We start from the raw sequence: 17,543 nt of genomic DNA, 5'->3' as shown, positions 1-17,543 counted from the left end.
CGGCGCAGAGGCAGAGCGCTGCTAGGCAGAGCGGTTGGGATGTTTACATAGCAACGGGAGTCCCTTGTGTGTGTAATTACAGGTCTGCTCTCCCCCATGGTGAGGCCTTTATCTTAACTACGCTGTCAAGGAGGACGAGGCAGCCACTCTGGCCCTGTCTGTTTATTTCTTTTGCTTACAGTATAAAGGTTACCCTCGTATTACCCAGTTTCATTATCAACTTTGTATAAATTAGTTTGTGGACTATTTATTTAGATATAGTCACTCTCCTTGCAGACATACACGCACACACTCACACATCTGTCTTCACAGATAAACTCTGATCCACGTCCAAGTCCATCTTGTCTCCTGTTGAGAGGACGCTTACGCAAATCTGCAGGAGTAAACCAGATCCCGCCCCCTTCCCTCTCTCTCTCTCTCTCTTTCTCCATAGTTCCAGTAAGCAGGCGTGTAAATAATTTCAGTCAAAGCCAGTAATGGAAGACAGCTGCTGTGATAGTGCGTTTTCCATTGTGTTTCACGGCCCAATGAAAAAAAAGCCACTGGACTCGGGGGAGAGTAAGAGTAAGGGAGAGTGACTTCATTGAGGGAAGAGAAAGTAATTGTAAAATATTGGACTCCCTCTTTGCAGATAACCTTCAGAAGCAGAAGGAAAAAAAAATCTGTTTTCCTATCATGCCGTATTTGGTTGAGGTGTAGTTTAATTTTTTTCCCGTAACCAGTGAGAGTGTATCTGACCTTTTCTTGCCCAATCACTCTGCAAATGTGCCAGATTTTGAGTGCATGACTCTTAATCTCCAACAAAAGTCCTAATATGGGATTCTACTCGAAGGCTTCCAGGTGGTGTCTTTCATCAGAGCAGCCCCTCCTGGGGCCTCACCTTCCCCACTCCGTTTCCACCAGATGAGTCCTGCTGAACGACCACGTCCCTATTTTGGAATCATCCTTTGGAAAACAAGAGTGTCTGTCCAAAAGATGACAGAAGGTCCTTTACTTTGCCCTAAAAAACAAATATTTGGGTTAGATCAGGAGCAAAAACAAGAACACTTTGACATTCTTCTTTTCCACTTTCCACTGATTTTGATCGATTAAGGAAGAGTTCATATTAAGGTCAGCTGGTTCTAGCTCCCGAGCAGTGGCCCAACACTTTACAATACAGCTCTGTAGGTTCTACAGTTATTTCTTGACACTGTCCTCTATCTTATTGTTTTGTTGTGCTTTTAAAGTCGGGAGACATTGTTTGAACAGTAATGAGTGGAACAAACATGGGAATTTTATCCAGGAGATTTGGGTTTCTGAGATTTAACTTGAATGTCTAACTGCACATTGTATATTCTTAATTGTTAAAGTTATAATCGCGAAGATCTCAGTTTCTTTGGCGGCACCTATGGCGACAAACGGTAACGGCCTGTGTTTTTTTTTTGCATGAAAGTCGCACCAGGCAGCCAGTCTGTAATACTGCGAATGCAAAGGCTTTCATCAGTGGGCTATAGGCTCAATCACCATTGTGTTACCTCATTTGGCGATAGATAGATACTTAACAGACATTTATTTAAATGAAAATCTTTGAGATTATTACTTTAACTTGACCGCAGAGCCCTGACGTGCAACACTAACACTAGAGAGGTCTCTAGATTGTCTTATTTTGAAGAGGTTCACTGACCAAGCGAGAGTGAGGAGTGAAAACGTGCTTTTGAGGTTGCAGTAGGAATAAAATACCCATTAGCTGCAATGATATACTCTTTGACAGTACTGTAATAGGCTATTTTAGGTGTAACATAGCCTACTTCTCTCATAGCTTTAAGTGTCTTTCTATCAAAAATATTAAAAACAGTTATATAAGTTATTATTTCGGAGCAGTGTGTCTTTGTTGCAAGTGTTTCCATTCTTTTCAAAGCTTATTTCTTCTTTGGTGACTGTTCTGACAAAGCTTTTATTCATCCTTCTTTCCGTTTGTTAACTGTCCAGTAAAGAGGCCCTCCCAGCGTCCTTTGTACGTGTCAATACACGAGGCAGTCTGGCATTTGACAAGTCATTCTTCTTTTTTTGCCCTCCCGTTCCAAAAGATGAAGAACCCCGGAGGAATGTAGTCCCTTCCAGCTGGTGTGAAATCGCGGTCTGCCGTGCCCTTTCTCACCTCTGTGGCTCCTTCACACTGGGCTCACACACTGGCACAAAGGCCCGGCATTGTGTCACTCTTTGCTTTCTGATGATGGCAACCTGCTGCTTCTCAAAGGCCCCTTTTATCACCTCTGAGTGATGATGTTTTTGTGAAATATCAGAGGATCAAAGCTTTCGTTATGGGTTGCTAAGTGATAGAAAAATAAGAGATTTGTTTTTAGCTTATTGATTTAGGAAAATCTTTTGCTTATGCTCCTAACACCGCCTATATGTTGATTTTTCCGGGTTTATGGAAGGGTGTGCGGTCTGTGTATATCATTTTAGTTAGATTTGAACAAAAGATATGGCTTGTCTTGACTAGAAGCTATCCAGCTCATCCAGTTGAGACATGACATGGATGAAATGTGCAGTAAAATCTTCACATGTAAGTGCATTATGATTGATAGTATTGTGTTGGCTCTGCAGCTTATTCCAAGCCTTATTACATTCTGTGGGATCTTATAATTTCCTGACTCAAAGATATCATCCTGTCAGACGTATTGGCTTCCCATCACTGCTGCTGGATGATATTAAAAGCTGCACATTGGGGATTCCTGACGATTCAGATGATCCAATCAAATTGATATCAAGAAGGACAAGACAATTGACCTTAGGGAACACCTCCCTGTAACCCCTACTGGGTTTGAATATTTGTGAATGTAGATGAAGGATGGGCTGCTCCAGATCTCCCACCACGCAGCTGTCAGAGAACATTGCTTTTGCAGGCGTGCATGATTGATGAGTGAGATGCCCTTGGAGCAGCAGGACCGACATTTCTCTGCAAATCTCTGTTTAACCAGAAAGGACTCTTTTGCTCCGGTACTATTAGTACGGTTCTAAGTACAGGAATGTACAGGGTGAGCTGGTGGGTGATGGAGTCCACTTACGGTATCTCTACAAAGTCATGTACATTTTATATACACTTTACATGTAAAAGCCCAACTAGGGATAAGAGTAGGGACAAACTCTCTCTCGATCTGCAGCACGCAGTTTCATTCTCTCAATTGAAACTATGTTAAAATTGCATTTTAATTGCATCTAAATTCAAATATCCCTCATCAATAATATGAAGACCTTTATACTCTTAACTGTACTGGTTTCTGTTTAGTGATACATGACCTGCTTGTCGGTCTTACCCATTTTCTGCTCTTCAGATAAACGGACAGCCAGCTCTTGTTTCGTGACTGCGCTGACAACTTTTTTGTCCTTTGATATTATAAGTCCAGACAGCACATGTCAGCACCCATCAGCAAAGACATACTGTACACTGGTAGCACAGCCAGTAAAGTCTTTAGTCAGATGCACACATGCTCGGTCTCTCCCAGCTGTCTCACTTTACACAGTGGCTCCTGTGTTCCTCTTGGGAATTAGCCTTGTCATCCATCTCTTCAAAGCCCTCTGATTTATGCCTGCATTTAGAGGTACAGAGAAGTGTACCCACGTCCATCTCCGCTGCTTTCCTGTGGTTTTGTGTGCTCTTTTTCTACTTATGCTGATGGTTTAGTAACAGGTGCTCACTTCTTCTGTCAGGGCTAATGAATGATCACCAGGCTCACTGTCACCAACTTTAACCTGCTTTAAGTTTATCAAAATATATAAGCTACTCTGCCTTGAACAAACAGAGCAATTTAATATTGATCTAGATCAGTCCTTTACAAATCAACCTGCTACCATTTCACCTGAAAAACACGGGATATAAAACAATTTAGCAAACCCAAACAACCCCAAAAAACACATGATTTTATATTCAGTTTTAACTCCCTAAGATCTACCAAAACCAGATGAGCTGAGCTGATTAAACTGTTTAAAACATGTCCTTACTTCTCCTGCCCTGGTTTTTGCCTTTTTAGGCGATCTTCTTGTTGGATTTGAAAAGACTGAAAAGACTCATGGCTAGAGAAATTAGTTCTCAGCGTGTTTTTTGTGTATAAATGCAGAATATCATGTGTTTTCATCTGAGATAATAGTCTCCCCAAACGATTGGACAATTGAACCTCAATCAAAGAGTGCTCTTAGTTAATAATTAAAAGAAGGAAATACACTTTTTATTACACATTTAATAAAAAGGCAATTGATTTAGCATTTGTTCTTTTTAGCTTGGCATGTTAATACAATGAAAACTGCCTTTTTCCTCAAGAACCACCAAAGGGTTGACATTTGTGGTCTAACTTCTGGATGGATTTCCATGAAATCTGGAGATTCATGTCCCCCTTAGGACAGTTTGTAATGGTCATCCTTTGTTTCAAACGTATTCAATAATTTAATTTATGACCAATTACCCTCTAAAGTAATGACATACCCATCAGCCTCAGCTGTACTACTATTGCTGTGTTAGCTGTTGTTTGCTACTGAGCACATGATGGTAAGGTTACACACTGTAAGATGTAGGTCTACTTTTATAGGAAGCATACCCACTTAACATCAGCATGTTAGCCTTGTAGTTGCTAAGATGTTAGCATTTAGCATCGTTTTGCCTGAGTACAGCCCGACAAAGCCGCTTGCATGGCTGCTCGTTGGTCATATTTTTCCTATACTATCGGTCTTAAGAAAAATATGACAACATTTTTTCACAATTTATTATTTACTCGGTTTTATACGTTTTTTTTTTTTTTTACTTTATTGTGTCCCCTCATAAACCCCGGCTCTTGCAAATGAGCGAGATGCATTTTTGCTGGCACAGTGTCTTTCCTTTGTGTCCAGTGCCGTAAGTGTTGCTGAAGTTTTTACATCCACAGGGACGTTATTTATGGTCTGAACACCTGTTAACATACTTAAGAACTGAAAAAAAAGCTTTGCCTGCCTATCCATACATGCTTTAGCTCCACGTCCCCCACGTAGATAATATATAATCCATTAAAACTCCCGTCTTTTAGCTGTTTTCTCAATTATATGCCAGCCGACAAGATTGTGGTAGACGAAGCTTCCAATAAAGATTGTTTGGGTGATATTAAGTTACAGACGGCTTTCTGACTTCAGATTTCACACTTTGATGGGGGAGTTTACGACTTCCCTAATGGAGTTCAGGCTCACCCCTGCGCTCCTCCCTTCATCCCATTCCAGCTTCCTCCTCTTATGCCTCCAATTTTACAGTCCAGAGATAAATCCTTTTCATAGGCAGGCCGAAGAAGTGAACTTACTCTCCCCTTATGAAAGGCTTTACTCACTTCCTGTAGTAGTGGCTGAAGGTTCAGGGGTGAGTGGGCTGCGCTAATGTCAACAGTGTACAGCTAGTGATTCTTCAGTCCAAAGCCCCTCAGGAAAACAAGAGCGGGCAGAATATTACGTTCCCTAAACTGGGTTGCGTGGTCCATGGGAATCATGCCCTGCAGGAAAAGAGAGCGGAGACCAGAGGATTCATGTAATCCTGCAGTTCATATGGGAGCCGGGATATCTTAGGTAGGAGGAGATAAAGTATATTGAAACCGAGAGGCCCCTTTTTGCTATGTTGTTTATTGTAATTAAATTTGCCTTATTATGTCTTTCCATTATTAGACACGTGTATTCGAAATGCATTAAGTTACATTACTATCTTTTCCTGCTCCATGTATTTTCATGCGTTGACATGTGTGAGCTAATCTTCTCTGCCTTGACTTTCTTGACTTCTGCTTCTGGAGAAACACAGTCAGCCTGCCCGCTGAAGGATTCTGGGAACGAGATATGTGAGGATGTGTATGCACACACAGGGGAGGGTTCTGTTTGTTTATCTTCGGAAATGGCTTTGTGGGAATATCAGATTTGTCCCTAACTGGCACACAGGCTGACATCACTTCCTGTACCCAAATGTTGGCTCAGGGCCGCAGCGTGGACGACAACAAAGTACATTCTTTGGAAAACAGAGGCGTTTATCTCATGTGAGATAGGAGAGGGCTGTATTGTTAAATGCACCTAGAATAGAGTTTGTGTGAATTCAGAGTTTGAAACTGACAAAAGCTTTGATACTTTGTCGAGATTGGAACTAAATAATTGATTGTTCAGTCAAAAGAAAAATAATCAAACTACTTTTATCATTGCTAAAAAAAATTTTAAGGAAAATGCTTGAAATTCCTCAGTTTCAGTTCATGTTTTCTTTTGCTCTACGTGATTGTAAACTAAATGTTGTTGGTGGTTAGACATTTGACTACATTTCCTCGAGCTATAAGGGATTTTTCTTGGCCTTTTGCCTTTATTAGATAGGACAGTGACAGGAAACATGGGGAGGAGAGAGTGGGAAATGACATCCTCCAAAGGGCTGCGAATCGGGGTCTAACCCATGGCCGATGCATCGAGGACTTTGCCTCTGTACATGCGGCGCCTGCTCTACCGACTGAGCTAAACCGGCACCCCTGAGAGGGATATTTCTGTATCTTTTGGCCTAATCCTGATTTATATTCTCTCAATAAATGGTTAAACAGTGGAGATTCCATGTTCTCCCCGTGCACGCTAGGGTTCCCTCCAGATACTGCGGCTTCCTCCCACAGTCCAAAGACATGCTCGTTAGGTTCACTGGTGACTTAGAATCGCCCGTAGATGTGTGTGAGCGTGAAAGGTTGTCTGTCTCTATTTATCAGCCTAGCACCAATCCTAGCTGTACCCCGCCTCTCGCCCAGTGATAGCTGGGGTAGGCTCCAGCCCCCCTGTGACCCTGAACAGGACAAGCGGTGTAGATAACAGATGGTTTAACAGTCAATATCCTCTTGTAATCGCAGATACCTCGTGAGAGGAATAAAATGTGTTATGACATCATCTTACATGAGAGTGAAGTATTAATTTATAATCTTGGTTCTTAAAGGGGATTTATTGAGTCAAAATATGGAACACTTGCAAGAATTACAAACTTATTACAGAAGTATTTCTGTTCTGGCTCCAGACACTCTGCTTTTTTTTTGTCCTTAGATTTCCCCAGAATTCTTGTAAATCTTGTCTCGTTCAATTTCACTTGTAATTGTTTTTAAGTACGTGGCTGCTTTTGTTTCTTCAACATAACCGCCGTAGACAGATCTTTTTCGAGATATGAAAGCTCTTTGAAAAACTCATTTACATAGTGAACATTTTCTCCTAAAACCGGAAATGCTTTTTTCCTTTCTTTGTAACGCCTGTTGTCTAGTGAAAGGTGTGAAAACGAAACTTTCAATCGCCTTCTTTTTTCTTTATCACCTTAGGATCTGAAAGTAGACCAGCCCTGTGTATTTAAATCGTAGAAAAGGTTACAGTCCAAAAGGAGCCTGTCTGTGACATCACTGCCCAACCTCACACTGTTTAAATACATAAAAAATAGATAAAGTCTCCCTTCTTACTTTGGATTGACTATATTCACTTCCTGTCCTATCCTTAACACTATCAAAGACAAGCCTGAATACACAGGCATTAGAAAGTAATAAAAGAACATCATGAATATCTTTTTACAGAAAATAAATCCCTATTGTAGATGGTCCTGTCACTCCAAATCCAGTGTTTTTCTTAGAATCAGTCTGTATATATTAAAATGTCAATCCTCCCAAAAGGCATGATTGAAGAAATAAACATGTACCTCGGGGCTGTTAGGAGGAAACGAGGTAGAGTAAGGGGAGTGTTTGTCACGAGTGCTAGTCTTTTGAAGTTATGTGCTTTACTTTAAAATGAGTCACACTACAGGGAAGTCTGATCATGAGTTGTTCAGGGATGGGCCTCCAGTAAAACATATAACTGAATCATATTAACCCTTAGAGCTCTATAGAAATGTTCCAGCAGTGCCCACATTGGTATTTTGCAAACTGTGACATTACCTTTGGTTATAATGTTTCTTCTGCAGTGATAAGATACTGGGTGTCTTATCAAGCTGAAGTGGTATGGAACTCCACCTCACTGTAACTTCCTGTCGCAGTTCCTACCTACAGTAAAAGATGAAAGATTATGAAGTGAATAAGTCGTCATGTTGTTCCACTCTGTAAATGCCCCCTTATGTCCTACTTTCAATACTTAAACCACAAAGTCTTCTTAGACTGATACTTGTGGTTATTATGCCTGTGACATTTGAAACCAATGGAAGTTTTGATATAGCTGCCACTTTGGAAGCTAACAGAGTAATTTTTGTCTGTACAAGAGCAAATTCAGTGTTAGGCCTCTTTTAGTTTGATTGTGGCCGTGTAGAGATGCCACAAGTTGATCTGCAAGTCTCTGGACAGGAAGCTAGATAACAAGCATCTTTTGCTGGATGGTTTTGGCTAAATAAAGTGAAAGATTTCTGATTCTTTGTTCTTTTGCTTTTGGTATGTCAGCTGTCAAAAACCCCCCAATAAGCCCTGTTAAAACACAGTAACATCTCCTCATGCACAGTGTTCTGTGTGTGTGTGTGTGTGTGTGTGTGTGTGTGTGTGTGTGTGTGTGTGAACCACAGAGCACTGCTGCATGGTCAGTGGGTGGTACCCACAAGTTCAGATTGTTTTCAACTTTTTTCTCTCGGAGTTTCCGATCTTTCCCCTTTTGAAAACAGTCTCAGCAATCCCAGCATGCAGAGCTGAAAGAGCAGGTCTAAATCTGTGAAAGGAGGACTCTAAATTAACAGAATGTTAATGTCCTTAACATTAAAGAAAAACTGGTATTTACAGAGATTATGATCAACTATTAAAATCCTGTCTTTAACTTTTCTGACAGAAGTAAAGATATTATTCAACCATTCAAGTTGTCGATTCAGTTAAATGAATCGTGGATGTGACTTGACCTCACAGCTGGGAGGCGTGGGGGGAATGGGGCAATGATGAGATGTTGATGTTGAGTCTATCGGGCCGGATCAGGATCTGGCTGTCTTGTCAATGTTAACTTTTAGTCCTAGAGTCTTGTCTGTTTCTGATTTAGGGAAAAAAAGAAGGTCCCATAAAACGTAAGGCTCCCTATCAATAAAGGAAAGGGTTATAAATCGTCAACTTCCAACTCTCCAGCCTTTTACTGTGGTTTGATTGCAGGTTCAGTATGCCTTGGCTGGCACGATTAAAGTGGAGGTATTTCAAAGACGACCAGACTTAGTTAAAGCCGCAGTAGGCAACATTATTTCATAAGAATTTGGTTAAAATAAAGCATTTTGATCATTGCATTTCCCTAACATTATTACACTGACACTCTGTGACTGTGAGCGCCCGCCCCTTTGTATTTAGTTCTGAATCAAACAAACAATCAGAATTAGCTTTCCAACTAGCCAATCACAGCAACTATGTACAAACTAGCATCTTGACTTGTGTCAGCAGCAGCACGCACGCAGAGGTTTTGTCAATCAGGAGCCATGGCAACGTGCTGTAAATTTCCTGTACCTCCTTTGCCAACAATGGCATATTGCGTATACTGTTAAGGAAGCAAAAAGAAGGTAGGTTAACGGTAGCTCTTACGGTAGCAGCTAACGGTAGCTCTAACGGAAACAGCTAACGGTAGCACTAAGCTCCAACACCTAGAGATAAAAAGGTGGTCCACACCAAGAATCATGACTATAATGATAACTTTAGTAGTATTTGAACATTTTGCCAGCAGTAAAGTGTACTTTTTGGAAGGAACAGCATCTCTCCTCTCTCTCCTGCCTCGGTGCTGCAGAGAGACGCACTGCACAACTGCTGCGCGAAAGTTGCAAAATGCGCGTGCATGTTTGGTGTAGCGGAGTAATACAGGGAGGCGGAATGTTTTTTCCACTGGAATGTTGCTTACTGCCACTTTAATGTTCTTGGAGACGTTTCGCCTCTCATCTGAAAGGCTGTAAGTTTGATATGCAGTATAATTAAGCTACATTATCATCCATCTTTATACAGGGTAAACACAGTCCCAGGTATCACTGATCAGACTTTGCTAGATCCTTTGGGGAGATGCAGAACAATTTCAGAATAGTATTCGTAGAATTATGTAATTTGCTGAAGTTTCAAGATATTACTTTGTAGCTTACCACAATGTTGCTTACGTTTACAGCAAGTTTACCTCAGTAATTGGGTTACTATAACAACTTGGCAAGCTGCAGAGTACAAAATAGTTGGTATTATTGCTCATCTTATCCCTCTGAAGCGTGATATATTTTAGAGATTACTGTTACAGCTGGAGTATGAGAATTAACATCAGATTTTTGCTGTGTTTGTTGGATTAAGGAGGTATCTGTGGTAAAGTCTGCAGAGTGTCTGCTTGGCCCAGGCCGGACTTGTTTTTCAGGCAGATTGAACAACAGCTTCTCTCATTCCTCTGCTGTGGGTGTTTGGCCTGGCCAGCTAAAAGGCAGTAGTAGCAGCTGGACAGGACATACTCTGTACTCGTGCGATGACCGAAGAAACAGAGAGATGGCTGGAGAGGAGGAGGAGGAGGAGGAGGAGGAGGAGACAGTTGCGGGGGAGAAAGGCAGACAGAAAAGGTGACAGAAGACACCGAGTAATGGCAGGGCAAGCAACTCAAGTGTTTTTCCTTTAATAGTAGCAGCATATGTGATGGGATGAAACTAGTTTTGACTGGATTTACAACTGAAAGAGTGATGAATACCTTTGTTTCTTTTATGTATCATTTAACAGCTTACTTTGGAAGGGTAGGTCATGTTGGCTGTTCACTACACCCCAAAATCCTGAACTGTTGGATGGATAGAACCATATACTTGCTATTCTAACTGAATAACCAGTTGTTTTTTATATTAACCATAGATGAAATAATAGTGTACTCTAAAAAGGGTTAGCTTTAAGTACTAACCAGTTCCCCCTAAGCTCTGTGGAGCCTTTTAATGCCTTTCAGCGTATTGTTTTGGTCTAACTTCCTGTGACTTTACTGTTTGGGTTCAGACACGTGGCTATCATTAGCGTAGTGAGCTATCTAAGTTAAGCTCTGATTAACACAATGTATGCTACCCGTTCAGCAACTAAAGGCAGAAAGCTAGAAATTAGAAGAAGAAGTTTATTTAGTAATTCAACTTTTTCACTCTGTTTTTAACAAACATAGGCCTGAAATACACACATGCGCAAACAGGACTCCATGCACATGCACTAATGGAGAGATATCAGAGTGAGCTGGCTGCACATGGACATGCACCCTGAGCAGTGGGGGATTCGGTGCCTTGCTCAAGGACACCCCGACAGAGCCCAGGAAAGGAGCTGGCACCTCTCCAGCTACCAGCCCCAATTCCACGCTTGGTCCATACCAGGATTTGAACCGGCCACCCTCCGGTTACCCAAGCCAAGTCCATACAGACTTAGCCACCGCCTACCGACCGTCGACTCTAGCTGGTGTTTCTGGCGACCAAAACAATAATATTGTATAATATTGTAATTTTATTCACCAGAAAGCTAGAGACTTGACTCCTAATGAAAGTTAATGTTGTTTCCTATCTGCAGGATGTTAAAGTTGTAATCTTGAAGAAATCAGATTTGTTCTTTTTGGCAGCACCTATGGCGATAAACAGTAATTACGGGAGCACACTTCCCAGATATCCAGACAGTGTCGCATGTGTGACGTCCACGGTTGGCTCTGGTTGTAACTCTTGATTTTCCTGGCTGACTGTCGCTTTCCTTTTTAGACTGTTTGCCTTCATCTGAGCATCCAATTTGTTTCATTTTCTTTGGATTTTCACTTATTTTTGAAGTTGTATCTGTAGTCATCCATCTTTTCTTTGTTTGTTCAGCCATAGTAGATTACTGTTTACTGTTTGCAGAGACCGGAAAAGCAGCCGCTTAGCACCGCCTACCCTCTATGGCAGACCAACCACTGCTGGGTGATGGAAAACGTGTCACTAACTGGGCGCCGCTTGTGATTTTTCGCAAAAGTTGCACCAAACATCTATATAAATTTAGGGAGATAATATGTCATTGTTTTGTTTGAGCTTATTTTGGCTGCCCCCATGTGGTGCAACAAGATGTCGAATTCGCAGTCAGTCTGGCACAGAGGTTTGACCAAATAACCAAAGAGATCAGAAGGTTTGTTTTATTCCTCGTCTTGTCAGCAACACATGCTCAGCGGAGGTCAGATTGTGGATTTACATTTTGCCCACCAGTTAGTGTTCGAAATAGAAAGGGTTAATCTTCTGTGGGGCATAATATGCTCATCAAAATCATGGACCTAGACATTTTTAAAATCTTACCAGGCTGACCAAGTGGAAATTTTGACCTGATGCTGGCACTGGATGAATGGGGATCCTCTAAGACCTCAGGATTCATCCTGTGGGGACCGTGACTTCTAATGTTTCTATTCAAATCCAAGCAAGGTTATACAGATATCTTGTCACAGGGTAAGGTGCAGGTCATGGAGAAAATGTTGTGAAATGGGGCCTATGAAAGGTCAGAAATCAAATTATTGGCGACAAATAATATTTAAGAAAGTGCTCAAAAAACTTCAAAAGTCAGTATTCATGACTGACTAATATTACCTTTCTTAGGCTCTGCAAAAACAATGCCATGAAACCCTGTCCTACTTTCCTTGTCGCGGCCTTTTCTCCCCCACGTCTCTCTTTTCTGTTGTATTTTTAAGCAGTCTAACAAAATCAGATCATCCCCCCAATGTGTAATCTTTTGGCAGTCTCCCAGAAAGAACTACGTTTTCTTTGTTTGTCTGGCAGTTGTTTGTTATTCTCCATGCGTGAGGGGAAAAAGTGAGTTGGAGTGCCCTCAGACGTGTTTGTGGGAGTGAAGCTTGATGACATGGGTAGAGAGGGAATCGGCCTGGGTCCTTTGGGAGGAAAAGGGAGGAGGGGGGTTAGGCGGGGGTTGAAATACTGATGCACCACAGGTTTTTGCCATTAGGCCCTGTCCTTTTATTTATCACTAAAGCCGTTATGATATATATGTTCCCCATTAGAGATTCAGAAATAATCTCCCTGGGCTTGGAGGGAATTCACAAGCAACTAGAGACAGAAGAAGGTCCAGGTTGAGACATCTGTCAAGGGTTTGGGATTCGTCTCAAGAGACAAATATGGTAATAATAAAGCCCCCTGTGTTATTCTCACAACAAGTAGGGGAGAGAGGAGCTATGCCATATATGATCTCTGGCTTTACGCTGATATAACATGACTTATTGGACAGCACGGTAAGAGAAAACAATAGCTGTGTGTTCTGGGTAAAGAAAAAAATCCCCCTTGCTGTACCCCACTACTGAGGCACTGTGTTTTTGAGTCAGTTGGGGAGAATTTAACATTGTTATCTAACAGTCTTTCACTTAGACTTTAATGATTTCCAAATGCTCCATCTGATTGCTATTGGCAGCCATTGCGTGTTTAGCGTGATGTGTTTGAAATGTGAGCAGACCTTGGCTGGCACAAGGCTGTGGGGGTAAAACACAAGGTCTGACCCCGAGAAAAAAGCCAGCCACAGACGTTCTCAGAGGATACACGGCTCTCTAATGGAAAAGAGATGTTCGGTACCTTGCTCAAACCTCAGCGCTGTGCCACCTCGACTTCATGTTAGATGAGTGTATTCTTGTGTATGTTCGTGTTACACCCTGAATGTGTTAAAGTGGGTCATGCAGATGTAAACTGTTAAAGAGTTTACACTACGGGTCAGGAGGATCTCAGGCTGTGGTGAAGCTGGTTAGCCACCTGGGAGCTTGTGGCTTGTTTCATATCATGCAGGAGAAAACATGGACTCTGATTACAATGAACACAAGTTCAAGTTCTTTATTTGTCATATGCACAACAAAGGGAAGCAGTCATTGGCAATGAAATTCTCTCTGTTCTCAAGCTTCCATTAATTAGGTTTGATGCATTTTGCATCAAACCTTTTTGACTCTGTTCTTTACCCTGGTAACACCTGAAGTTTTGACTAAGACCTGAAATAATCATTACCATCCCATAAGGTTCGAATTCAATGGAAACATTTACTGCTCCAGTAAAGACAATGGATTTTAGATATGACCTGGCAACGAGAGATATTTCCAGTTCGCTCCGCTCAAAGAACATTTGGCTCAGCTGTAACCCAGAAGGCTAACGTTACGCCAGCAAGATTCATCGTCAATAATATTGCATTTGCTTTACATACAGTAAATATCATTTGACAGTACTTTTAACAAAAGATTAGCGAGCTATCCAGCCATGTAATTGTTTCCAAATCAACATCAAGATGTTCATGACCAAGGGGCCATGTGTGCTGTCGGCTGCAGCCTGTGGAAGCGATGATGAATAGCAAATAGGATTTTGCAAGTTTTTCACAAGCCATAACTCGGTTTGACTAATCCCTGAAACAATCATTACCATCCCACAAGGTTTGCATACAATGGAAACACTGTTCACTTCTCCAGTAAAACAAATCTTAGACAGCAGTTTCAAAGGAAATATTAAGTAGATGTTCAATGTTAGGAAATAATGAAAACCCTGCGTCCAATCAAAAAAGGAGTGATCGTCCAGTCCTCGGTATAATATAAAACATTGGACAGTTATTGGTAGGTTTACGGGTATAATAAGGTAGCGTAATATAAAGGTTAATTAGGTGCTACAAAGAGCTGTGACTCTGGGTTAAGTCAAGTATTCCAGACGTTCACAGATCACTGAACTGCTCATTACATCATTAGAGCTGCCTGTGAAGTAGACAAAACACAGAAAGAGACCCAACAGACACGAGCCTCAGTGTCCTCACACCCTGCTGAGTTCTGCTGTGCTTGATTGACCGAGCTCAGTCACCGTTTTTTTTTGTAGTCGGCTGCTGCAGTGTGAGTGAAATGAGAGAATCTGCTAGATAGTAAAAGAGAGTGACCACAATGCAACTCAACTGCTGACACTCTGGTCGGATATTTGGGAATGTTTTGTTACTTGCTGTTAATGAGGACTTGGACCATTGGACCAGAAACTAGAAAGCAGCATTTAGCACACCTTGCACAGCCCCATCTAAAGACACTCTTTATATCATACATTATCCCTCCTCAAAATCTGTAGGCAGGCTTTTATGTGTAAAATCAGTAGATTTCCATCAGTTTTGATATGATTTAACTCTGGTTCTTTTCTTTCAGGACCATTGTTTCGCAGCCCATGTGAGCTGTTGCCGGTTGGGATGGGACACCCAGTGCAAGCCATGCTGAAGAGCTTCACCGCCCTGTCAGGCTGTGCAAGCAGGGGCACCACCAGCCTCCCTCAGGAGGTCCACATCATCAACCTGAGAGGACACGCTCCAGAGGGACCAGACAACACCCTGGCAGAAGTGAGTCAGCCTTAGTTAAAGGAGCTAAACTAGGAGTTACATTCTCTACCACAATAATAAACGTTTCAATAAAACAGTCAGCCATTGAACCACAGTTCTCTAAACCTATATTTACTGTCAGTGCGTTAATCTTTTCCAAATCTTAAGGTGATTTTTATTGTTCAACCTGACAAAAAAAAATGCAAGAACTGCTTCACTCAATTTTGACACTGCCCTCATTTGCTCTATTTATACCTCTGACTCTGATAAAAGCTGCTTTCCCGTTTCCCTTTAGCTTAGAGGAAGCTTCCTGCCCAAAGCGGGGGAGGAAAGGCAGGCTCCCACTAGAATGGCACAGTCAAGTTGATTCACATGTATGTACAATATTGGGGGCACTTGAGTCTTGTCGACTAAGGTTTATCGCTGGGCTTACAAGCTAGGAACATGCTAATGTATGTGCTAGTCCTTCACTATAGCATCTAGCACCTTTTACTCTCTGATTCCATTTTGTTTTAAAGATTAGGATTTATTAGTTTCCACAAAACACAACATTAATGTCTGTTGGGTTTAATTTTAAGATTATATTGTTTTAAGGTTCCCCACTCGATGCACTGAAATAAACTACAATGACTTTCTAGAGGATGAAAAACAAGACGGTGATACTCATTTAAATGTCTCTGCATGGATTTTTTCCAACCACCGATTTGTTTTGAGCACTTCTCTTTGGTGATCTCATTCTAACTGTCAGCACACATCTTAATTGTGCTCATAAAGTTCATGCGGGTTTTGATGCCACTCCCAGTCTTGAGGTGTTTTACAGAAAGTCTCATGGCAGGTCTTCTCAAAGTTAGCCGTAGTTTTTCGATGAATCATAAGCCCACGGCTTTTAAAAAGCGCTGGCTGTGTCTGGATTTTTAAACTGTCCGAGATTCCCAACCCCCTCAGTCACTGCTGTGTGAAAAGCAGCATGTATAGACTTGCCATTGCAATTTCGCTGCTGATGTAGGCTTAAACTCTGCCAAGGCCAAATATACAGAAAAATTGTGTGTACGTGCAAATACAGAAATTACTCTCTGTATTCAGTGGCTGAACTTGCTCTGAAGCTTTACTACATGAACTTAAGTAATAGATCTCTGTAGCCCAGAAATGAGAAGGATTTGTCGTGTCGTATTATGATCTTTCATGTTACCCAACATAATGTAATAGCAAGGAGTTACATGGCTTTCTTTTAAATGTGAGATTTGTCAGATAGAGCAGGACTTTGATTCCCCATAAACATCACAATAGATGCAGATTGTACAATATTATGAGGCAAATTAGACATCCTAAAGTAATTTGGGAAATCTAAAATTCCAATCTGGGAGTAAAAGAAATGATTGAAATGTTGGTTTGGAATTGAAACTCTTTTGCGATTAAGATATCTTAGGAATACAAATACATCTGGTCTGAATAATATTTGAACGATTCTATTTGAGATATCTGCAAATTCAATTTGTGACTTGTATTGAATTTAAAGACCTCCTCCAGTGAAAATCAAGCTTTTAACCTTGTAAACATCTCTCTAAACATGTGGTGTTTCTCATGTGCTACAATACATATCAGGGACAACATCAGCAGTCATCTCCATGGCTGGGCCTGTCTGCTTTTAAACTGCAGTGTACCAAGGACAGGCTGAACAACACGTTTTCAGATTGGCAGGTTTGATACGTCACAAACCTAAGGAGCCAATCCCGTTAATGGACGGGGTGACGCTTTACACATCATTGTGTGCAACCTATGGCAACCACTTCGGCGATGCACGAGCCAGCTGTAACCGTCATCGTAATTTTTGCAAACTCACTACTGACTGCTAACGTTAACGTTACTACTACTAATTACTACATTTCAAGCTAGCTAAGTTTCAACAAGTTTCCACTAAACAATGGCAGAGACGTGTTTTGTTTTCTACTGTATTTTACAAAAGGAGAAACGTACGCAGTGGGTCAATGCAGATTCAGGAATTTTTAATGAGGGAGAAGGAGGAGATGCTTTGGGACACAGCTGATTATTTCAAGCAGATCAACTCATCTGAGTAATCATCTGATGTATATTTTGTTATGTTTCATCTAGCTTCATATAAACTTGGTTCAAAGAAGAAAGTGATTATTCACAGACAGAAAAATTCAAAACAAGCTGAATTTTAATGTAATTTTTAGGACACTCAAGTGGCCTTTTATTGGACAGAGTATTGAGTGCGAAGTAAAGTCCAAACAAGAAGGATTTTTGACATGGATTTTTAACTTGTGCTGACAAGGACATGTCCGAAAATCAGGCAATCTTAACCGTATT

The 17,543-nt window shown here is 41.3% G+C and overlaps 1 protein-coding gene across 1 annotated transcript in view; it reads left to right on the top strand.

Annotated features, from left to right (window-relative positions):
• Positions 1–17,543, top strand: part of tgfbr3 (transforming growth factor, beta receptor III) — a 74,252-nt gene that overhangs the window by 5,989 nt on the left and 50,720 nt on the right. The window contains exon 2 of the mRNA XM_069680166.1: positions 15,049–15,236. Within this exon, the coding sequence (XP_069536267.1) occupies positions 15,049–15,236 (188 nt within the window). The remainder of the gene's footprint in view (positions 1–15,048; positions 15,237–17,543) is intronic.

The sequence above is a fragment of the Semicossyphus pulcher genome, unplaced genomic scaffold, assembly GCF_022749685.1.
Source record: "Semicossyphus pulcher isolate SPU_LCO1_2020_fin unplaced genomic scaffold, fSemPul1.0.p SCAF_4, whole genome shotgun sequence".
Taxonomy (NCBI): Eukaryota; Metazoa; Chordata; class Actinopteri; order Labriformes; family Labridae; genus Semicossyphus; species Semicossyphus pulcher.
This window is presented reverse-complemented; position numbering and strand designations above follow the sequence as displayed.